This window comes from Aphelocoma coerulescens, chromosome 1A, assembly GCF_041296385.1.
Source record: "Aphelocoma coerulescens isolate FSJ_1873_10779 chromosome 1A, UR_Acoe_1.0, whole genome shotgun sequence".
Classification (NCBI taxonomy): Eukaryota; Metazoa; Chordata; class Aves; order Passeriformes; family Corvidae; genus Aphelocoma; species Aphelocoma coerulescens.
Window position 1 is genome coordinate 78,672,574 of NC_091014.1, and position 18,147 is coordinate 78,690,720.

The following is an 18,147-nucleotide window of genomic DNA, read 5'->3' on the forward strand; positions in this document are numbered from 1 at the left end:
GACACCAATCCTGTAATACAGGTTCCTGTGTTTTGGTTTCATAGAGAAATCCACACACCAGCAATTAAGCAGAGATGGCTCTTTCCCCAAATATTTAGCCATCTTATTTTCCTGTGTTGCCAAACTTGGTTTGAAAGGAGTATTTCCTGTCAGGGTCATGATAGGTTTCACAGTTCCCTTTTATCTAAGAGACTTGACATGTAATCCCCATGAATGAGCATAATGATTTAGAGTCATTAGAGTGGTTTAGGTTCATCATTTATCAGGGATCATTCATGGCTGGGGGAGGATTCACAGCTGCTCTGGGGCAGCCTGTTTCAGTTCCTCACATGGTCACTTTTGTCCCTATGCTTTAGGTGGTACAGAACATTCTCTCTTTGATGACTGTTAGTATCTGCAGTTGTTAACCTGGGTGCTGAAAAGTTTGCTTGCTCTGACTTGTTTTATTTGCTGCCTTCTAGTCCAGTGAGGAACTATAGGGCAGATGGTGGCTTTGGATCATGTGATGCTGAGGGTCTGTTTATTCCTCATGTATAATGTAGGGCTTTGTCATAATTAAAAGGATTAACGAAACTGCAAGAGTCAATTGTTATTTCCTTGGCAACAAAATTAGATTTTTGTAGCATCTCCTAGAAATAAATAAATAATGAATTTGGAGCACTACACAACAAAGAAACTCTCATTATTTCCTTTTTCCTCGACTCGATGGGATTTCTACTTGTTCCTTTTCAGATCAGCTTCTCCAAGGCATGGTTTCACAATCATGAACAGACTGAGCATGGAAAATCGAACAGAACCTATTACTAAAGACCTCGATTTCCAGCTGCAGGACCCCTTCCTACTCTACAGAAATGCCAGGTGTAAGTATGTGACACGTTGGGTTAAATGCTGCAGTTGGGTTCTCTTCAGTCTGTTCTTGGTTAAGGTAGTCCAAGTGCTTAGACTGCAGCTTCCACGGGTTGAAATTGAAGGGATGCATTTTGCTTTTTTGGTGTGCTGAGAGAGAAGAATTGCTCAGTGCTCCCTAAAATGCCACTCTGCTAAAGAAAGTGTTAGAATGAGCTTAGGAGTAATCTCCTCATTCCACTGACAAATTTGGATCCTTATGGTTGCGTGAATGTGATGGGCTGCGAGAGACAGAGAAAGTCTCTGTGTGTGTGTTTTCTGAATATACCCCAGTCAGTGCTGGGAAGTCTCAGTGTAATATTTGTAGTCTCGATTTTCTGCATAAAAATAGACAAATGCAGCCAATCCAAACCCTGTGTTCTGCTCCAGCTCCAAAATACTGTTCTTGGAGCACGCTGGAAGGCAGGTTGCTTCTCAACTATTAGGCGTAACTCTTGACAACATAATGCTGAGTCTAATTTAAACCCCGCTGAAAGACAAAGTTATTACTTTGGGCTCTCTGTTTATACTGCATGATTATCTTTGCACAAGAATCAGCAAGTGTCAGGCAAGCTCAGAAATGAGTGGAAGATGTGAGGAAGCTCACTTGTGCATGCAGATCTGCACACAGGCTGTTACAATGTGCAGGGAGCAGTTGTAAATCCACAGTTCGTAGCTGTGCTTGAAGCAGAGCTGTAGCACATGATCTGGGCTTTGTCCTTTATGCATAAAATCAGATTGCACAAGTGGCTTATGTGAACTGTGATGCTCAAGTGTTCCCTCTGGGTGAAGGAAAGGCAAAAGCAATCTGTGGCTTGCAAAGCAGCCCAATTTGATAATCTGCTAGACCTTTTTATTTCATAAACTAATTTGGAGTTGGAAAATATTTCAAGAGGGAATCCTGTTGTTCACACACACTGTGTGGTAGAAACAATAGAGAAAGAACATTCTAAATAGCCCAAATGAAACTGCTGTTTTTGAGAGTATTTGCTAGGTTGACAAAGAATTGGAATTCAGAAAGAAACTGAAAAGATTCACAGACATATCCAGGCTAACTTAGACTGGACCAGACATTAGGATTTAAAGTACTATGACACCTCTTTATTCCCTCTGATTTGGAAGGGTTTTTCTTATGTAGGTGTAATCTTGTTTTATCTCATTTTGAAAATCCATAGGAGTTTATTTATGTATATACTAATATCTACCTTTTGAAACCTGATCTCTTAATTTTTTCATTTTTGTTGAGACAAGTGGTATAATGAGTAATTAGAAATTGTCATAATTCTGTAGGGACAGAAAATAAGTGTTTATGTGCAGTAATCAGACTAAACTATAGTATGTTTATTTTTTTTACTAGCAGAAAAATCAGGGGTTGAGGGATGTAAGCTGTCTTTTCACTAAGAGATGTCAAAATTTTAGATTTGTGGGGTCTCAAATATAAGAAGTAGCCTGTGCTTCTGAGCAGGATCCCTGGGTCTGTGGATCTGATTTTTACCAGGGTTAGCTGTTTGATCTAACCATAGATCAGACCTCTTAATTGAATCAAGAATTTGGTTGTTTGAGAGAAGATTCATGTTTGTTTTACTAAAAAACCCTATAAAATCTGTCAGTGTCAGGTGAGTTCTGGTATAAGGATATGTTACCCCTAGCTGTTTATCTTCCTAAAATAATCTTACAAAGGTTTAATTATTATTTCTTCAAGAAAACTGAAGGTTTGATACTTCAAAGGAAAAACTGTTGTTTTCTCAGATTTTCATGAGGACATCTGTTTCCAGAGCAAATTGGAAGACAAGTTATTTACCAACTCATTTGACTTTTCTGGGTTTTCTTTAGGTCCCTACAAATAGTTCATGTGGTGATTTCTTCACTGAGTTGCAGATACCTCTTGCCCTTTCTTCCTTACTTTGTATTTCAAAGCCTTTGCAACATAAAATAAAGGAATCTCCTCAGCCTTAAGGGTGTGTTTTCACAAGGGTCTCATCCAAACACAGTTCTGAATGTCCTCTTGAATTTTCTATAGGAATATTTTCCTGCTGTTGTGCTTTATTGTACATCTTGCCTTTATAGCTTTTTGCAAAACTAAGGCTTATTCCTTGTTAAATGAAGTTCTCATACAAAACTAGGGGGCTCAGGCCCTTGTGTTGTAATATTATTTTTATCTCCTGCTTTCACATACTAGCAAGGAGTACTCAGTAATAGCTGTTTACTTGGCAGAACAGTGGACAGTTTGGCAGTAATACTTAACAGTAACTGGAAACAAATTATCTTTTTCTAACATGTTGTTTGACTTGGTGACTTCTTATGCTGTTTTTCATACGTGTCTCCTCATTAGATCTAACAAAGCTAACCATTTCCTCTGTGTTTCTAATTGCTTTGTTTGTTCCAGTATTCAAAATCCATTTTGTACAGCTGAATTTCTGTGGCTGGTTGTATCACACAGTCTAAAATAAATCCTCTTGGCAGCAAAAGGTGGTACTTGTGTACTGGACAAGTCCAACAACATTTTGTCATGTAATAGCTATCCTTTTGTAAAGCTTGCTTTGTATCCAATATGTTATTCCAACAGACAAAATTTTCCAAAATGATACACAATAAATATACATTTTAGAAATGCTTAAAATAAAAAAGGTATATTTCATCTTTTTACTTGATTATTTTTTCATATTTCTTCTATTGTTTCATATGATCCTGGTCATCTTAAGCTGAAATATTGTCTAAACACCATGTTGGAGACACAGTCTAGTCCCAGGACTTTTCAGGCTGGATTTGGGATCCATGCCAGTTAATGTTTGCACTGATCCACTGTTTCACAGAAAAGTTTTGTTTGGGGAATCTGTTAGGGTAGAGCTGGGCTTATTCATTTCAAATCCAGGAGGGAAGCTCAAATTACAGTTTTCAATGCCAGCAGGAATCTTTGTCCACCAAGGAACAGAAGGTTTATGGATCAAACAGGCAATTTGCAACGAGACCTTTAAACTTACATTGTTAACTGCAATTTTAGATGTTTGCTTTCTGAGAGCAAGACAGTAGTTCTGGTTTTGTGTAGATGATCTAACAGTTCTAAAGATTTTTTAAAATTTCAGGAGTTGTGTATTTGACTAATCTTAACTACATAACTACTACTTTTTTCATTAGTTTTTGGTGATAGTTATTGGGAAAGCCAATATTTAGAGCCTGCTGCTTAAGCCTTGATGTTGATTGATATGAGATAGTTCAGAAGAAATACACAGCAGTAAATTATTGATTAAATTACCTTAGTTTTCTCCCTTTAGCAGCTATATAATAATTACAGCTATTCCCCAGTCTGTGCCAGGTGTTTATGTCTGTGTGCTGGGTCAGTGAATTATTTCTTGATTTCACTCATTTATCTTTTCATGGCTGAACATTGATTTTGATGCTTATAGGAACCAGAATTCGGGGAATATCAAGTTGCTTATCTCAGAGCTGGCTTCACCTTGAGCATTTCAGCTGCCAAGAACACAAGATCCTACCTTAAAATAGTATGCTAATTGTGACAATGATCTGATACAGGTTAATTGGGTGCTTTTCTGCTATATTGAGTGGAGAAAAATTGTGTGACACGTCAACCAATTCTGACAGTTTCTGTACCTATTTGGACACAGAAGTTACTTTTCACTTCTGTGCTACATTGTAGCAAGGGCTTTGCTCAGGTCATCTCCTAAGCTTGCCATGGAATAAAGCCTTCTAGTGAGATGTGTCTGCTGGATTTGGGCTTCTGCAGAGGCTCAGCAAGTGGTACAAAAGCAGAGCAGGCATGCCTGGTTTGGGCAAAGCTGTGCAGACACACGTGGTATGTACATAACCTCACACTTGTTTCAGTTTTTCAGTTTAAGCTGCCACCATATGTCTATCAGAACCCCGAAAATTTGGTATTATTTTCCCAGATTCCTACACTGCAGAGACATCTAGTAAATGGGACAGGAGGGAGAGGGAAGTTTGCCAGGTGTCTAAAGAAATTTTGTGTTTTATCTGTGGTTCATGGGTTGGTTTTTTTTTTCTTCCCCCGTCATTCATAATTATGTATGAAATTTTTTCCAAATATATGCTTGGGGGCAAGTGATTGTAAAATGTTTAGGAAAAGGTAACAGTGTATATTTTCCTCAAACTATTATTTTTCATTCTTAGATTGTGTTACAGCATCCATGAGCCCTCTCAAATAGAACAACTCATCTTCTTTTGAGGCTGATTGGGGCTCATTGTAGTTCACCCTTCTAAGGTGATACATCCTGGTAAAAATACAAATGGATAATAAGTGTCTCACCTCTGCAGTGACCCTGCAAGTAGCATTTCTCTTGTAAAGAGCATCTAAGATTGAAGACTTATAAAGTTTACTTCTGAAGGGAAAGTAGGAGGCAACAAGAAGAGAATCTGAGTGACATGTAAAAAAGAGTATATGATGACAAACAGTCTTCTTTTGGCTACCATGGTGTCTTTCTCCCCTTGAAATGTGTTCATAGTCTATACTACATTATTGTGTAGTACAATATTTTAAACCTATTCTTCCTTCTGATTTTTTTTTTTTCTAATTTGAGAATGAAACCAGTATTTGGTGGTTAAATTTACTTGTGTGTATATTTAGACTTGGCTTTCCGTATATTGACCAATAAACTACTACTTGGTCAATTGAGACAGGCAAAATAGATATTCCAGCCTTTGTCTTTATGATGTAGTAGTTTCTGTTCAATGTTTTTGGTTTGGGTAAAAATGTCAGTTTAGAAAGGAGAACCTTATTTATCAGCCTCCTCCCTGCCAACATACATTATCAGGTCCAGTATCAAAACCCCAACAGGACGAATGCAGAAAACTGAAATGTGTATTCAGTTGATTATTCCCCAAATGCTCATTCGTCTTTCAGAATTTTGAAACAAATACCTGTAAATGGTTTTAACTTTTTCCAATTTGTGTTATTTTTTTTCTCTAAACTCAGTGGCCTACTGATTCAGAAATGGCTTTCTGTTGCTGCATCATTAAGCAAAATGTGGTGTTTTTGTCACAATTGAATGTGACAAAACAGTTAAAACCAGTTTTTTTAAGGTTAAGTTTGTTTGAAGAATTATTATTCCATCCTGCTACAACCTGCATGTTTTGTTGAAGAAAATATTTCTGTAGTTTAAAAGTCTTTGAAAAGTGTTTGTCAGTTTGAAACAAAAGTGTCAACCCATACTGTAGAAATGCAAAGTAGTTTTGGCAGAAGGGCCTTGTCCCTTTTCGGGATGTATTCTTCTCAGCCTGGTTTTTTGCTAAACAGTTTTGGGTAAAGCTCTTTTTAAAAAAGTCAGCCTGGACTGACTACTGCCATTTGTGCAGAATACAAATGATTGTGGTTTACCTGAGGTTCTGTCCTTGGAGACATTTTTGTCTCAGAGATACAAACAAATCTCTCCTCCTTTCCATTCCAGTTTCTCTCCTTTGGTCAGCATTTTAAAAATTCATCGTGTATCCAGCAAGACAGAACAGCAGCAGAGGTCATGATTATCTTCCCTGGATGTTCCTGACCTTAAAGTGAAACCTCAGTTTTACTGAGTGTTGGAATGCTAACACTCTTAAGCATAGGCATTATTTCCCTTTTTTAAATTTCCAAAGAAAACATGCACGCTGAAAATAATTAATGTTTTCGTACGAGTTAATTCTAAACCCAGAAGAGGAAGGATGCAGCATGAGCTTTGTCATGTTGCATGCATTTTTTTGGAAACCTTTTTAAGTTTCTGTCCAATTTAACTGTTTTATAGTTTGTCATCTGCAGATTTTCTTGAGAGAAGCAAGCCAGTTTCTTCCTGCCTCTATTTATTGGATTCATAGTGCTGATAATTGTTTCTTTCATGCGAGGTGGCCTCTAGCACTCAGTTTATTGACTTCCTTGTACCTACACTCAGAAATTATCTGTTCATAAACCAGTTTGTAAAAGCATAGATAAAAGCATTACTAATTTTCTACTACATTTCCCATGTAGTTCCTGCCTTTATGGTCTATACTTCAACTAACCAATGATTTTAATGTGCTTAGAAAATGGTAAAAATTACTTCAGAATGTCAAGAAAAATAATAAACTGCCCCTTGGAAATCGTATAGATACCAATTTACATTTTTATCACTAGAACCATAAAATATGTGCATTTATATATTAGATTTTTGTGCTTTCCTGTCTCATTTTATTTTTCAAGGATACCTGGAAATCTTTAATGCCTGCCTGCTGAGATATAAAAATATTATTATAACTTGATGGTATAACTTAATACTGCACTTGGGGATAGATGGACATGCAGCAGTGCTGGCTCAGGGGAAGTGGGTTTTAACATCAGGAATTAGGATTTTGCAGTCTGGTGGCTATTTGGCTTGCCTGTTCTAGAGTGCACAAACTACAGGTTTTGAAACCTGTAACTAAACTCTGCTAAATCTATGGAAGGGGGAGTAGATTTCTAACACAGGGAAGTGAACAAGAATATTAATTAAAAATAAACTAACTGAAAAAGTGCCATAGGATATAGTTTTTTATGGAACCTTGTAGCTGATCGTGATTTCTTCTTTCCCTAAGTGTCTCTCACGCTGCAGCTGCCACTATTCTGAGCAGAAGGTTGGACTAAGTGAACTGCAGAGGCCCCAGCCAAACTAAATTATTACTGTGATTCTAGGATTAGCAGGTATTAGTTAATTCAGCTTTAGGGTGTTTGGGGGTTTTTTTCTGTGTATTGTGGACAGTAAATGTTCTATGATTTAGGTTTTTACGGTTCATATAAAAAAAAAAAAGGAGGAGGAACTGCAAAACTATTTTTTGTTTGTTGTTTTTAAAGCAAAATAGTTTGTACTAATAAGTGTTTCTAAATTTAGTTTTTCCAGGGCTGCCTTATTATTCATATTTTCCTTTAAACTAAATACAGTTTATGTTTTTCAGTGGCAGCTGTAGACACCACTTCTGAAGGCCTTAAGTTTTAATTTTTGATGCGTAACACCACGTCCCTTGTCACACCACCCATCTCAGCACAGATGTTTCTATTCAGACTTTCTAAAAAGGATGTTTTAGGTGTTTCTTCCTCACCATTCCTACCCTGAGGATTTGGTGCCAATTGTGGAAGCCTTTGACCAAACAAAGCAAGCAGTTAAGAATGGTTTTCATTTGTTGAGTGGCTTTTTGCAGCTGTAAATACGATGGCCGCAGCCATCTTTTTGCTCTAATGATGTGTTCTGTTGCATGTTGGAGGTGCTTTAAAAAAAGTGTAAGGGAAAGAAGTGCAGAAATCCTAGTGTAGGTTTTCAGTTTCAGCCCAATCTGGAAGTCAGAGCAGCTTTATGCCATGCGAGAAGAAACAGGCTACAGAGCTGAGATAAAAATCTCTGTAGTTTTTTGATGGCTGGTAATTATTTTGTGCATGGGGGAGCTGTAGCTCTGCCTGGGCAAACAAACCAGTAGGAACAGGATATGGAATAGAGTTAGAAGCATGTATCAAGCATCCCACCTTTGTGATGAGTTTCTGTATGGAATGGCAGGAGAGTAATACTGCATCTATCTGCTAGACACAGTCTTTGTTTCCCATTTATGGATGTCAGCATATAAGCAACAAATTAGCTTGTCTGGAGGTTTACTGTGGAGAGTGTAGTGCCAGTGCTGGGCATTCCTGACGTCTTTTCAAGATAAGATAGGCATATGATGCAGTAATGCTCAAGAGTTCGGCTTGCAACAGATAATGATTTTTTTCAGAGGGGTTATTTTCATGTGGCTACCTGTACAGCCTCTACTTCACACATCCCTCCTGGTAGAGCATAAAATGGAAAGTGTTTCAGGATCAGGGGGAGTATGTACATGAGTGCCTATGTATTTCCTGCAAACAAGGATATCCCAGAGCTGGCTGCTTTTCACAAATCCCTTGTGTAACCGCCTTTGCAGCTTAATCCCTTCACATACGCACGCATGTATTTAGTACTTCCAGCTTCTGTATGTTTTAAACTTCTTAGCCTCTTTGTCTACAAAAAAACCCCTTTTGTTTCTTTTTCTTATACTTGCATTCCTTTTTTTTAATCATGTCACAGTGGAAGTGGGGAAGCAATGTTCATTAGATGCTCAAAATACAATATATAACCAAGATATAACCATCCATCTATCATGTATAACCATCCATCTACTTCACTCCCCAGATTTGAGAATTACCAGAATTATCTAGATCCTGTGGTGGTGTGATCACACATCCAGGGCTTCACAGTACATTATCACCAAATATTGCTGTGAGGTATTAGTGTAGTCTCCTACATGACACAGATTGCTCTATTTAAACAGGAAGGCAACGCTCACGGCAGCTAGCAGTACAGGTTCTGTGCACACAAGTGGGTGATGTTGTCTTACCTCCAGGTTTGATGTAGAAGCAGTTCAGCTGAGTTTCATGCACCACCTTCCCCTTGTACTTCGTGTCGGGTCCCCCTGGCTGGTGGCTGGGCAGGGGGTGATACGCTTGCCGAACCAAGGCTTGAAACATTTTAAAATTCCAAGGAGCGTTGAAGCAGCTGAACCTAAGTGTATTTTCTAGAGATAGTGAAGGCACATTCCTTTTGCTTAATCTTCTTGCTTCAGAGTTTTTTTATGTAATAGCCTTGTACAGAAGTTAAAGCCTGAATATTGTTTTAAATTGCTGACAACTGGATCTTCTCATCTAGGAGCTATTTTCTAGCTCTTTGAAATGTTTTCAGTATCTTTTGCATTCTCCTTCCTTTTCTTGCTGTTCACTCCTAATCCTTTGCTTGTCCTCTGTGCCTTACACTCAGTTGGAGCCTTCTCCTCCCCCTGTCCGTTTTTCAGGAAAACTTGGATTGAGGAGTGAAGATAATGGGCGCCATCCACCCGTCAGCTCATCACCTCAGCGAGCCATGGCGATCTCTGGTTTCTGTATGTCCACACGGGCTCCTCTGATAATATCCTCTTGTGCTTGAAAAAAATAGGTTTGCTTAGCAGAGGGTGGACTACGCTCCTGACATAGCCAGAAAACTTCTCTTGGAATGTGAGCTTGCTTACTCACACTCTTTTATATGTGTGTGTATGTGTATAAAAATATTTGTAACCTTCTCTCAAAACATGGAAGATAAATATGTGAGCAAGTGTATCCCACAGCACATATACAAGCTGCTCACTTCTGTCTAACTTTGATTTAATACAAGCTCTTGAGTGCCTCATCAGTGCTCTCTTTGTCAAAACAAGCCTTAAATCGGCAGTAAAGAATACTTTTCAATTACAGGGGGGAAAAGGAAAGAAACCCTTCCCAAGTGTAAGATAGCATACCCTTTAAAGGACAAGGAATGTGTTACATACAGAACCACGGTGCAAGTGCTACAGTGGAATTCCACTCGGGCTGCAAATGCAGCGTTGCTTTTTTGTCTTAACTGGCATACAAACCAGTAACAGCACTGGGCTGAATGCCTGCTGCCTGCTCTGCTTTAATCATTGTGGCTGCAACCCAGTTGTTGGGTTTGCAGAGGAGCTTCCTTTAATAAAATACAAAGTCTTCATATTGTAATGCATTGCTTAAAATCAGTCTGAAAAAATACCCTGGTGGATTTTTCCTTCTGGCTTCATTATTTTGGACATACATATGCCTAGGACTTTTGGAGCCTGTTTTAGTAATCCCTTTGCATAACAGAGGTATTATTTACGTGCATTAAAGCAACCAGAGAGATTGTGTAGCCAGGGGGAAAAGAAAAAGTAAGTGATGTAAGACACATGCTTCAGGTCAGAAGTCAACAATAAAGGGACTCAGAAGATTCTTTCTGTGAATCATCTGCTGCTGGCCATTGTCTTAGACAGGGTATGGACTTTCTGTTTGATGAGCTGTACCAATTCTTTTGTCTCTGCCAAACAAACTGCCTTTCTGTAAAATTTCATTATCTTTTCCTAAACAACATACAGTGTTAAATCCTTTATACAGGAACATGTAGCATCTCTCAATTAACAAGTTCATGAAATTTCAGAATAATTAGAAAAAGGAGAGAAATTATATTGGAATTTTTTTTTTGTGAGGTATGGTATGACTTCCTGCAGGGCTTTGCTACTTTTTGTTTATTGTTACCCGTTGTTCTTATTCTGGTTTCTCTCATGTGAATATTTTTCTCTCTCTAACACTCTTTAACAGAAAGAAAAGTAGATGTTCACATTTGCACTGAGACTTAAAAGCTGAAGGAGGGGAGAGACTGAGGAAGGAGATGATGATAACTCTTTAAGTTTTACTCCTAAAGGATTATGCATAAGCTAGTAAAACACTGCTGACTTCTGAAGCAAAATGAAATATGCATTTGTACTTTGTGTGAAAATAATACAGTTGCTGCAGTGAAAATAGTCCAAGGCAAAAATCCCAAATTTTTATTTAAATCTGACTATCTCTATAATCAGGGATTCAAAGTTGCAGGCTACCTCCCAGTGCTGCTATTGTGAAATGTCTAGCTGCTAATATAAAATGAATTTGCTAAATGTGAGGGGTTTCTCTTCTGTTGAATTACAGGTTAACTAAGAAACTGTTTACTATTTAAATTACATTTGCTTGGTGACAAATTTGATCTCAGGGGTGCGTTGTTTCTCTCTTTGTACATACACACAACATTCTGTATTCTTGCACACAGAATGTCTTGGGTGCAAGAATACAGAAGAGTCAGTAAACTTCTGAGTAATCTGAACACTAACTTCAGTAGTTAATATAAAATTTTGAAATATATACAAATTTAAATTAGAATTACAGTAATTAAAAGAAAAAAGCAGCAAGGCACTTCAAAGGGATGGTATTTGTATCTTCATGAAAGAAATTGCTAAATTGCAATTTCACAACGAAAATGCAGGTGTAACATTTATATTAGTACTTTAATGGTCCTTCACATTTCAAGCACGTAAAAATGCAGTGACCATATGTGAATGATAAAGGCTTCAGGGTGAAATTTAGCTTGTGAACACAGTGTGAACCTACCCACAACTGGAGTAAACCCATCACTGTTTGTCTGTCACTCTCTGAGAGCAGTGGAAGTCCTTTCTGTGCCTGGAAGTTGTATTATATTGCTAAAAATTGTACTGAAAAGTTTCTGTCTGCAGCTCTACAGCCAGGCAGATGTTGCTGAAGGCAGTGTAACAGCTGACTGCAAGAGAAGGAATGGCTACAGAACAGCAGAGAACTCTTTAATGTGTTGAGTATAACATGTTAACAGGCTGTGGCAAAGCAATAAAAGGGAATGCATGAGATATGCTGTAAATATGAACTGTGTGAGATCTCAGGAGGAGCAGTTGACTTTTGCCTATTTCTGTGTGAATTTTTTAATTCTTCTTCTAACCATTTTAGAACTAGAGATGGTATAGGAAAAATCAAACAATTGCTTACCTCCAAAATGATAGTGTGTCCAGAGTATCCAAATGGAAAAATACAAAAATGAGGGGGTTGAAATTCTCTTGATCTTAGAGTATTTCTTAATGTTTCTTGTTACAAGTATATACAAGTAACTTAGACTTTTATTGTTGCAGGCTAAGAACTTAGTCCAGATCTGCAAATGTATTTCCATTACTTAGGATCTGAAGGTATGCAGTGAAGAAATATGAGATGAGATCACAACAGTCAGAATTAGAAACATCATCTATAGTTAAGGTTGCTTATTTTCCTCATGAAGGCCTTTTTGAAGTTGTTCATTATTTTGTGGGAGTTAAACCATTTGGAGTGACAGCTCATCATACTGATTATAGTAAAAATTCAGGTTTCAGGAAAAAATGACATGCTATTGAACATCTATTTGAGGTTAAAATCATCTTCTCTTTTTTCCCCTCTCTTCTAATGTACTGGAAAATGGCACTGTCAGAGTTTGGAAAACAATTTGACCTTGAATTTACCTATGTAAATTAGAGGTGGAATTAGAGGTGTACCTTTGGCAGGTACCTCAGAGATGCACTTTAAAAACAATTGGGAACATATTCTTAGATTGCACTAAATTATAAATGAAAACCTTGCTGTGAGAATCCTGGTGAGCCCTCTACCAGCTGTGTGTGTCACACACAGCAGAGCACCTTTTCCCCATGGAACTGGATGCCCAGATACTCCACAAGGAACATACAGAAGCTGCTGCTGTTCTTAACATAGTGGAAGGCAGGTGGACAGAAAAGGGATGGAGATTGAGACACTGAAGGTAGCTCTCCTTTCTGTTCTTTCCAATAAAAGTAGTTCTTCTGTTGTCCCCAGGCTGGAAAAGCTGTGTTGTCCCCTTCTTGATTGAGGAGAGTTCTCTTTGCTCTTTGTCACTATGTAGCAGTGAAGTGCACAGAATGAAGAAAAGGTTTCTAGTTTAACCTCTTCCACTTGTGACAGTGCTCTGTTAGTGTAAGCCTTTCTGCTGATGGAAGGTATGGATTTATATTTAGCCTAGATTTGTGTAAGGCATTTTTGTGCTGTGTTCAGATGAGTTCTGTAGGGCCTGGCTTCGTTTCGGTGTGTTGAAGACACGTTTTATTGTTTGCTTTAGAAAGTTAGCAGAGAATATAGAGCACAGGTAAGCTAAAAAAGAGAATAGTTTCAGATGTTGAGGAGTTGCATTTGTCTTCCAGTAAGCCTTTCTCTGATAGATTTTCATTTCACACAAACCATGCTTGTGTTGGCTGAGGATATGTGGATGTAGTTTTTAGCTTTGCTGCAGACTTTTTCACTTACCTTTCTAAAGTCAGCGTCTATCATTTTTCTCTATCAAAACTAGAACAGGACTTTCACCCACCATTCGTTTCTCTTAGTACCTCTTCACTTACCTTTTACACTCCTTGAGTGAGACTCTTCAGTCATTTCCATTACAAAAGGCAATGGAGCTCTAGTCTGATGGGGACATTTTGGAAGTCTACTGTGAAATAGTAACGAGAACCACTTGTTATTTAAGAGAGCCTATTTATAAGAAAAAAATATTTATTAAGAACAACTTGTTATTTAAGAAATTGATAGCCTGGCATCTACAGCCTTCCTGCCTTAATTTCAGTGTCATGCACCATCATGATTTAAAAATTATTTGGAACTGATGATGCAATGGCAGGAGGTGACTGGAAAACCAGTGGTGTGGGGGGAAAAAAATAAATTCTCTAAGCCAGATGGATCATAACATAGATGCTATTCCTGTGTCATGACTAAAAATTTCTTGTAGCATCAACAGAAGGCATATTTAAGGGAAATCTTGCAAATACAGTTTGCATTTGGGCTCTTTTCCAAAAAAAGTAAAGAACCTGCCGATGGACCCTTAGATTTGCTGAGCTTTATGGAAATAAACGGATCAATGGGTGTTACATTTTCCTGCAGTGCTAACAGAACTTCAGCTTTGAGGCCATTTAGGGGGCTTTCCAGTGACCCCGTTTTGTTTGACTGCTACACAGTTGATTTTTCATCACACAAAAATTCTGATAAATTTGGATTTAAAATCTGCCTGAAGTCAGTCTCTCACAGTAGAGCCACGGATATGATTTATTAAATAATCCACTGTGTCTGTGCTGTCCCTTGTTTTTTTGCCTCATGAAACCAGAAATATTCGCTGGCTCTATCTGGAAGTCTGCAAATTGGTCCCCCAACTTTCATGGACTGATAGATGATGGCAGGAATATTTCAGGGTCCATTCTATTAACAAAAATTTTGTCTTGATTTTTAAGGCATAGTTCCAAGCACAAACAGATGGTAGTGAGGAACTTATTCTTGACTTGAGTAGTGTTGCCAATCATTGCCCACTCTCAAACCGTTTGCTTTTGGGGGAAGGGGTCTGGAGGGGCCTTTTCATTTTGTTGGGGGTTTTGTTGCTTCATATTTTGTGTTTGGTCTTTTTCAATAAAATTGCTTAAACACTTCCTTCTTCACTTGATTTTCACTGGTTAAGCTGAAAAATGGCCATGTGTAATCAATGCTTGGCATTAACATGTCTCTGAGTAGGATTATTTTTCCTTTAATAACTGGTTTGGTTGGGTTTTGAGTTTTCTTCTTGCTTGCTTGTTCATATATAATATTTTAAACATTTGAGATAGTGGAAATAGCAAGTCTTCCTTTTTTCTGTCTTTGTTAACAGTTCTCCAATTAAGTGGGTTAGGAGCTTTATCAACCTTTAAATGAAAGAGCAAGTGTCTGATAATTTAACAGGTAGGGCCTTTTCAGAGCTTTTCAGGAATTTAGTTGAAGCTCATATCAAAATACACATTTTCATTGTTTGAAAAACTCTACCTTGCTTCAATTTATCGAAATTTTTGTGCCTGAGAAACCATAAAAAATTTGACTTCTCTTTAAAAGCTTCCAGAAATAACAGGATATAGCCAGAGAGGAACTTTCACTATTTAGAAACAAATACATTTACCTAATACATATTATGTACTGTGCAGCTTTGCACAATCTCAAGAAGCAAGAAGCCTAAAAATCCCAGTCCTATTGATGAGCCACATTTCTATCAATCTGGTATAATAGGATACAACTGAAGGTTTTTTTTCTAGTGTTGTGGTTTTAAGTATCTAAAGAGAAAAATTTTGCATTTGAAAGAACTTAAAGCCTGTTTAGAGCTAGAAGAACTTTAGGGCTCTTAAACCAGGAAATTCCAGCATTAAGGTTGGTTGTGCAATCTCTCTGTTTATGGAATTTTATATTGTGTGATTGTCTTCTGTTGCAATAAGGACTTTGTTTCAGTTATCAAATCGTTGGGGTGGTGTTCACATCCAGAAGCTACTCAGTATTCTGGTTTTTTCTCCTTACTGATGCATGGGTCACTTTCTTTGTTATGTGCCACTGAAGTTCTGCACTAGAGACAGAATTATTGGGTTTTCTTGTTGTTTTCTCCAATGATCATCACTATAATAAGTGATAACTCGTGAACAAACCAAACTGTTTTACCTTGCTCAGATTAGGAATGTTATTTTTCCCATTTCACAAATTGGGATCCTAGGGCAGAATGGTTACAATTAGAGACCAATTAAATACGGAATGTCTGATTTTAATTACTCAAGCCAATTTTTTCCAGTGTCTTTATTATTCACTGGTTCAAAAACACTTCTTACAGACTTGGATTGGGATGATTGGTGTTTTTGCAGGTCATGCACTCAAGTCTTGCACCCAGGTCTAGGATCTCAACTCAGCCCCTGGGAAATGCAGCACACCCAGCCAGTGCAGCCACTTCAGATGACATTTCACAGCTTGTGTATCATTGCATAACATCTCTGGGATGGAATTCAGCTTTCCAGGATAGTGTGCAGCTGTCTTAGCTGCAGGTTTTTTTATATTTTCTTTCCCTTGTTGCAGTCCTCTTATGCACTATGCTGCAGAGCAGGTTGCAGAGCTTCCACAGGCAGGTCTCCTGTACCACGTGAGCCTGAGCAAAGGAGAAGGAACCTCATTTGCTTGTATTGTGATTGTAAAACATCATGGATGAGAGGAACACACTCATATTGGAGCAGAAGAGCACAAAATTAGCATGGCATGCTTTAGTTCCTTTTTTAAACTACAAACTCATAGATTGAAAACCATTGTTGTGGATATAACCCACTTCGGTTCTTTTTTCAATAGGTCCTGCAATTGGAGGCTGCAGTAGTTTAAAAAATACTGGAGAAAGAAATGCAAGCACTGACAGTTTGCTGAAGGGTCAGATATTGCATGGATGGATGGCAGACAGCAGAGAGAAAAGATGAGCAACATAAAGGTGTCTGCCTGCCTTGCAAGACATGGATACAGGAACTTCTTTTTAACATAGCCAAGCGTGGATTTACATATTCAGGAGCAAGAGCCTAGACTATACATGAAGTAAAATACCTTAAGCATGAAATCAAGAATAAACACAAACATTTAAGAATTTGTTTACTTCTTTTTAATACCAGCAAGTATAAAACAGTTCCTAGGTACAGGGGAATCTCTAGTCAGTAGTTATTTCTGTATTCATCTTTACCAAGCTTAAAGACTTTGTGCAGTCTGTGGAGGAAAAGCTTAAAAATCACATGTTGCAGGTACACTGAAACAAAAGCTTTGATAATAGAAATGTCTATCCAGAAGACAAAAATCTAATCTCTGGCATAATGAAGAGGAAAAAATAATCCTAGAGAATGCCTTTCTTTTTAACAGAATACTTAACACAAATGATTGAAGGTGGTAAGAAATCCCGTATTACCATAATAACCCAACGAATGTTTCAAATATCGAGAGGTTAGAAATTGTTATCTATAATTCTGGGAGATAGCAGCTGTCAGCTTCTGCTTATAAATAGTATCAAGTGTTCTAGTGTCTGTGAGGACAGGAGAAATCCGTAGCCAAAAAATGAAAATTGTAAGGCGGAAGCTTTCGAATTGGCTCTGAAGTCGTGATTTAAAACTTAAATAGTGTCCTTCCTGAAATTCAGTCACTGAGCTATTAAAGGAGCTTCACAGATTTTGTTATAATTTTTCAGTTTCGATTTATGAGTAGCCTGTCTTTTTCAAATTCTAAAAATTCTAAAGACTGATATCCCTTACTAATTAATAATTTCAGTCAGTTTATTTAAGCAATTTATTTAGCTTCCCATTCAATATTAATTGGATCTTCTTGATTTTATAGCTGCATTATGTCACAGTTTTGTGTAATCTTGTTAACAACATTGTAATTTTGGCACTTTTTTTCCTTTAATGTCATCAATTCATTACTCAGGTTTGATTTTATCTTTTTCTGTTTTTTACAATAATCTCTTCTTACATAACTTTATGCTTGAAGCTGGGCCTAAAAGTGACTTAATATTTCCTCTTCTGTGTGGCAGTAGAAAAATTTGCTTTGTGCCTCTGATGTTTCGTGATTCATTTTTAACATGAACATGAAATTACCACTCTACAAATGATACTTAGATCTGGAATTCTATTTTGTCAAACAGTCTGATGGAGTGGGAAGGCAGATAAAAGTAATCTGTTTATGTTTAATCCTGATAAGACCCGCAGTGTTTTCATGCTGGTAGAAAGCTTGCAGTGAAATTGCATTGTGTGTACGAGTGTGCCGGGTTCCATGGCAATTACAGTTTGTTATCATCTTAGGTTTCTGGTTGTGGGGTTTCATGTGTTGTCACACACAGAAGAATTGTCTTTTGCCATTTTGTCTTCATCATTAATCAAGATGGAGGCCATTAATACTTACTCTTACTACTGCTATTTACGCTTTTTTCTCTTAGATAGGGATTACAGCAGAATATACTACTGCAGTGTGAATTTATGCCACGGTTACTCCAGCTATCTCAGATTTCCACAAGTTACTGCGTTCTCACTGGTCCCTCATTCTCACATGCAGGAAAGAGCTGG

General features: G+C 37.7%; 2 protein-coding genes across 9 annotated transcripts in view; one reads left to right on the forward strand and one right to left on the reverse strand.

Moving 5' to 3' along the window:
- The window catches only part of CACNA1C (calcium voltage-gated channel subunit alpha1 C), a 467,253-nt gene extending 457,592 nt beyond the window's left edge, over positions 1 to 9,661 (reverse strand). Inside the window, exon 1 of the mRNA XM_069003652.1 lies at positions 9,238 to 9,661. Within this exon, the coding sequence (XP_068859753.1) occupies positions 9,238 to 9,367 (130 nt within the window). The 5' untranslated portion in view covers positions 9,368 to 9,661. The remainder of the gene's footprint in view (positions 1 to 9,237) is intronic.
- Positions 1 to 18,147, forward strand: part of DCP1B (decapping mRNA 1B) — a 41,264-nt gene that overhangs the window by 2,720 nt on the left and 20,397 nt on the right. For all 8 annotated transcript variants that reach the window (XR_011148055.1, XR_011148054.1, XM_069003653.1 and 5 more), the window contains one exon: positions 733 to 860. Coding sequence is in view for 6 of the 8 variants with exons in the window: in XM_069003653.1 (XP_068859754.1) it covers positions 733 to 860 (128 nt within the window). In the remaining 2 variants the exon portion in view is untranslated. The remainder of the gene's footprint in view (positions 1 to 732; positions 861 to 18,147) is intronic.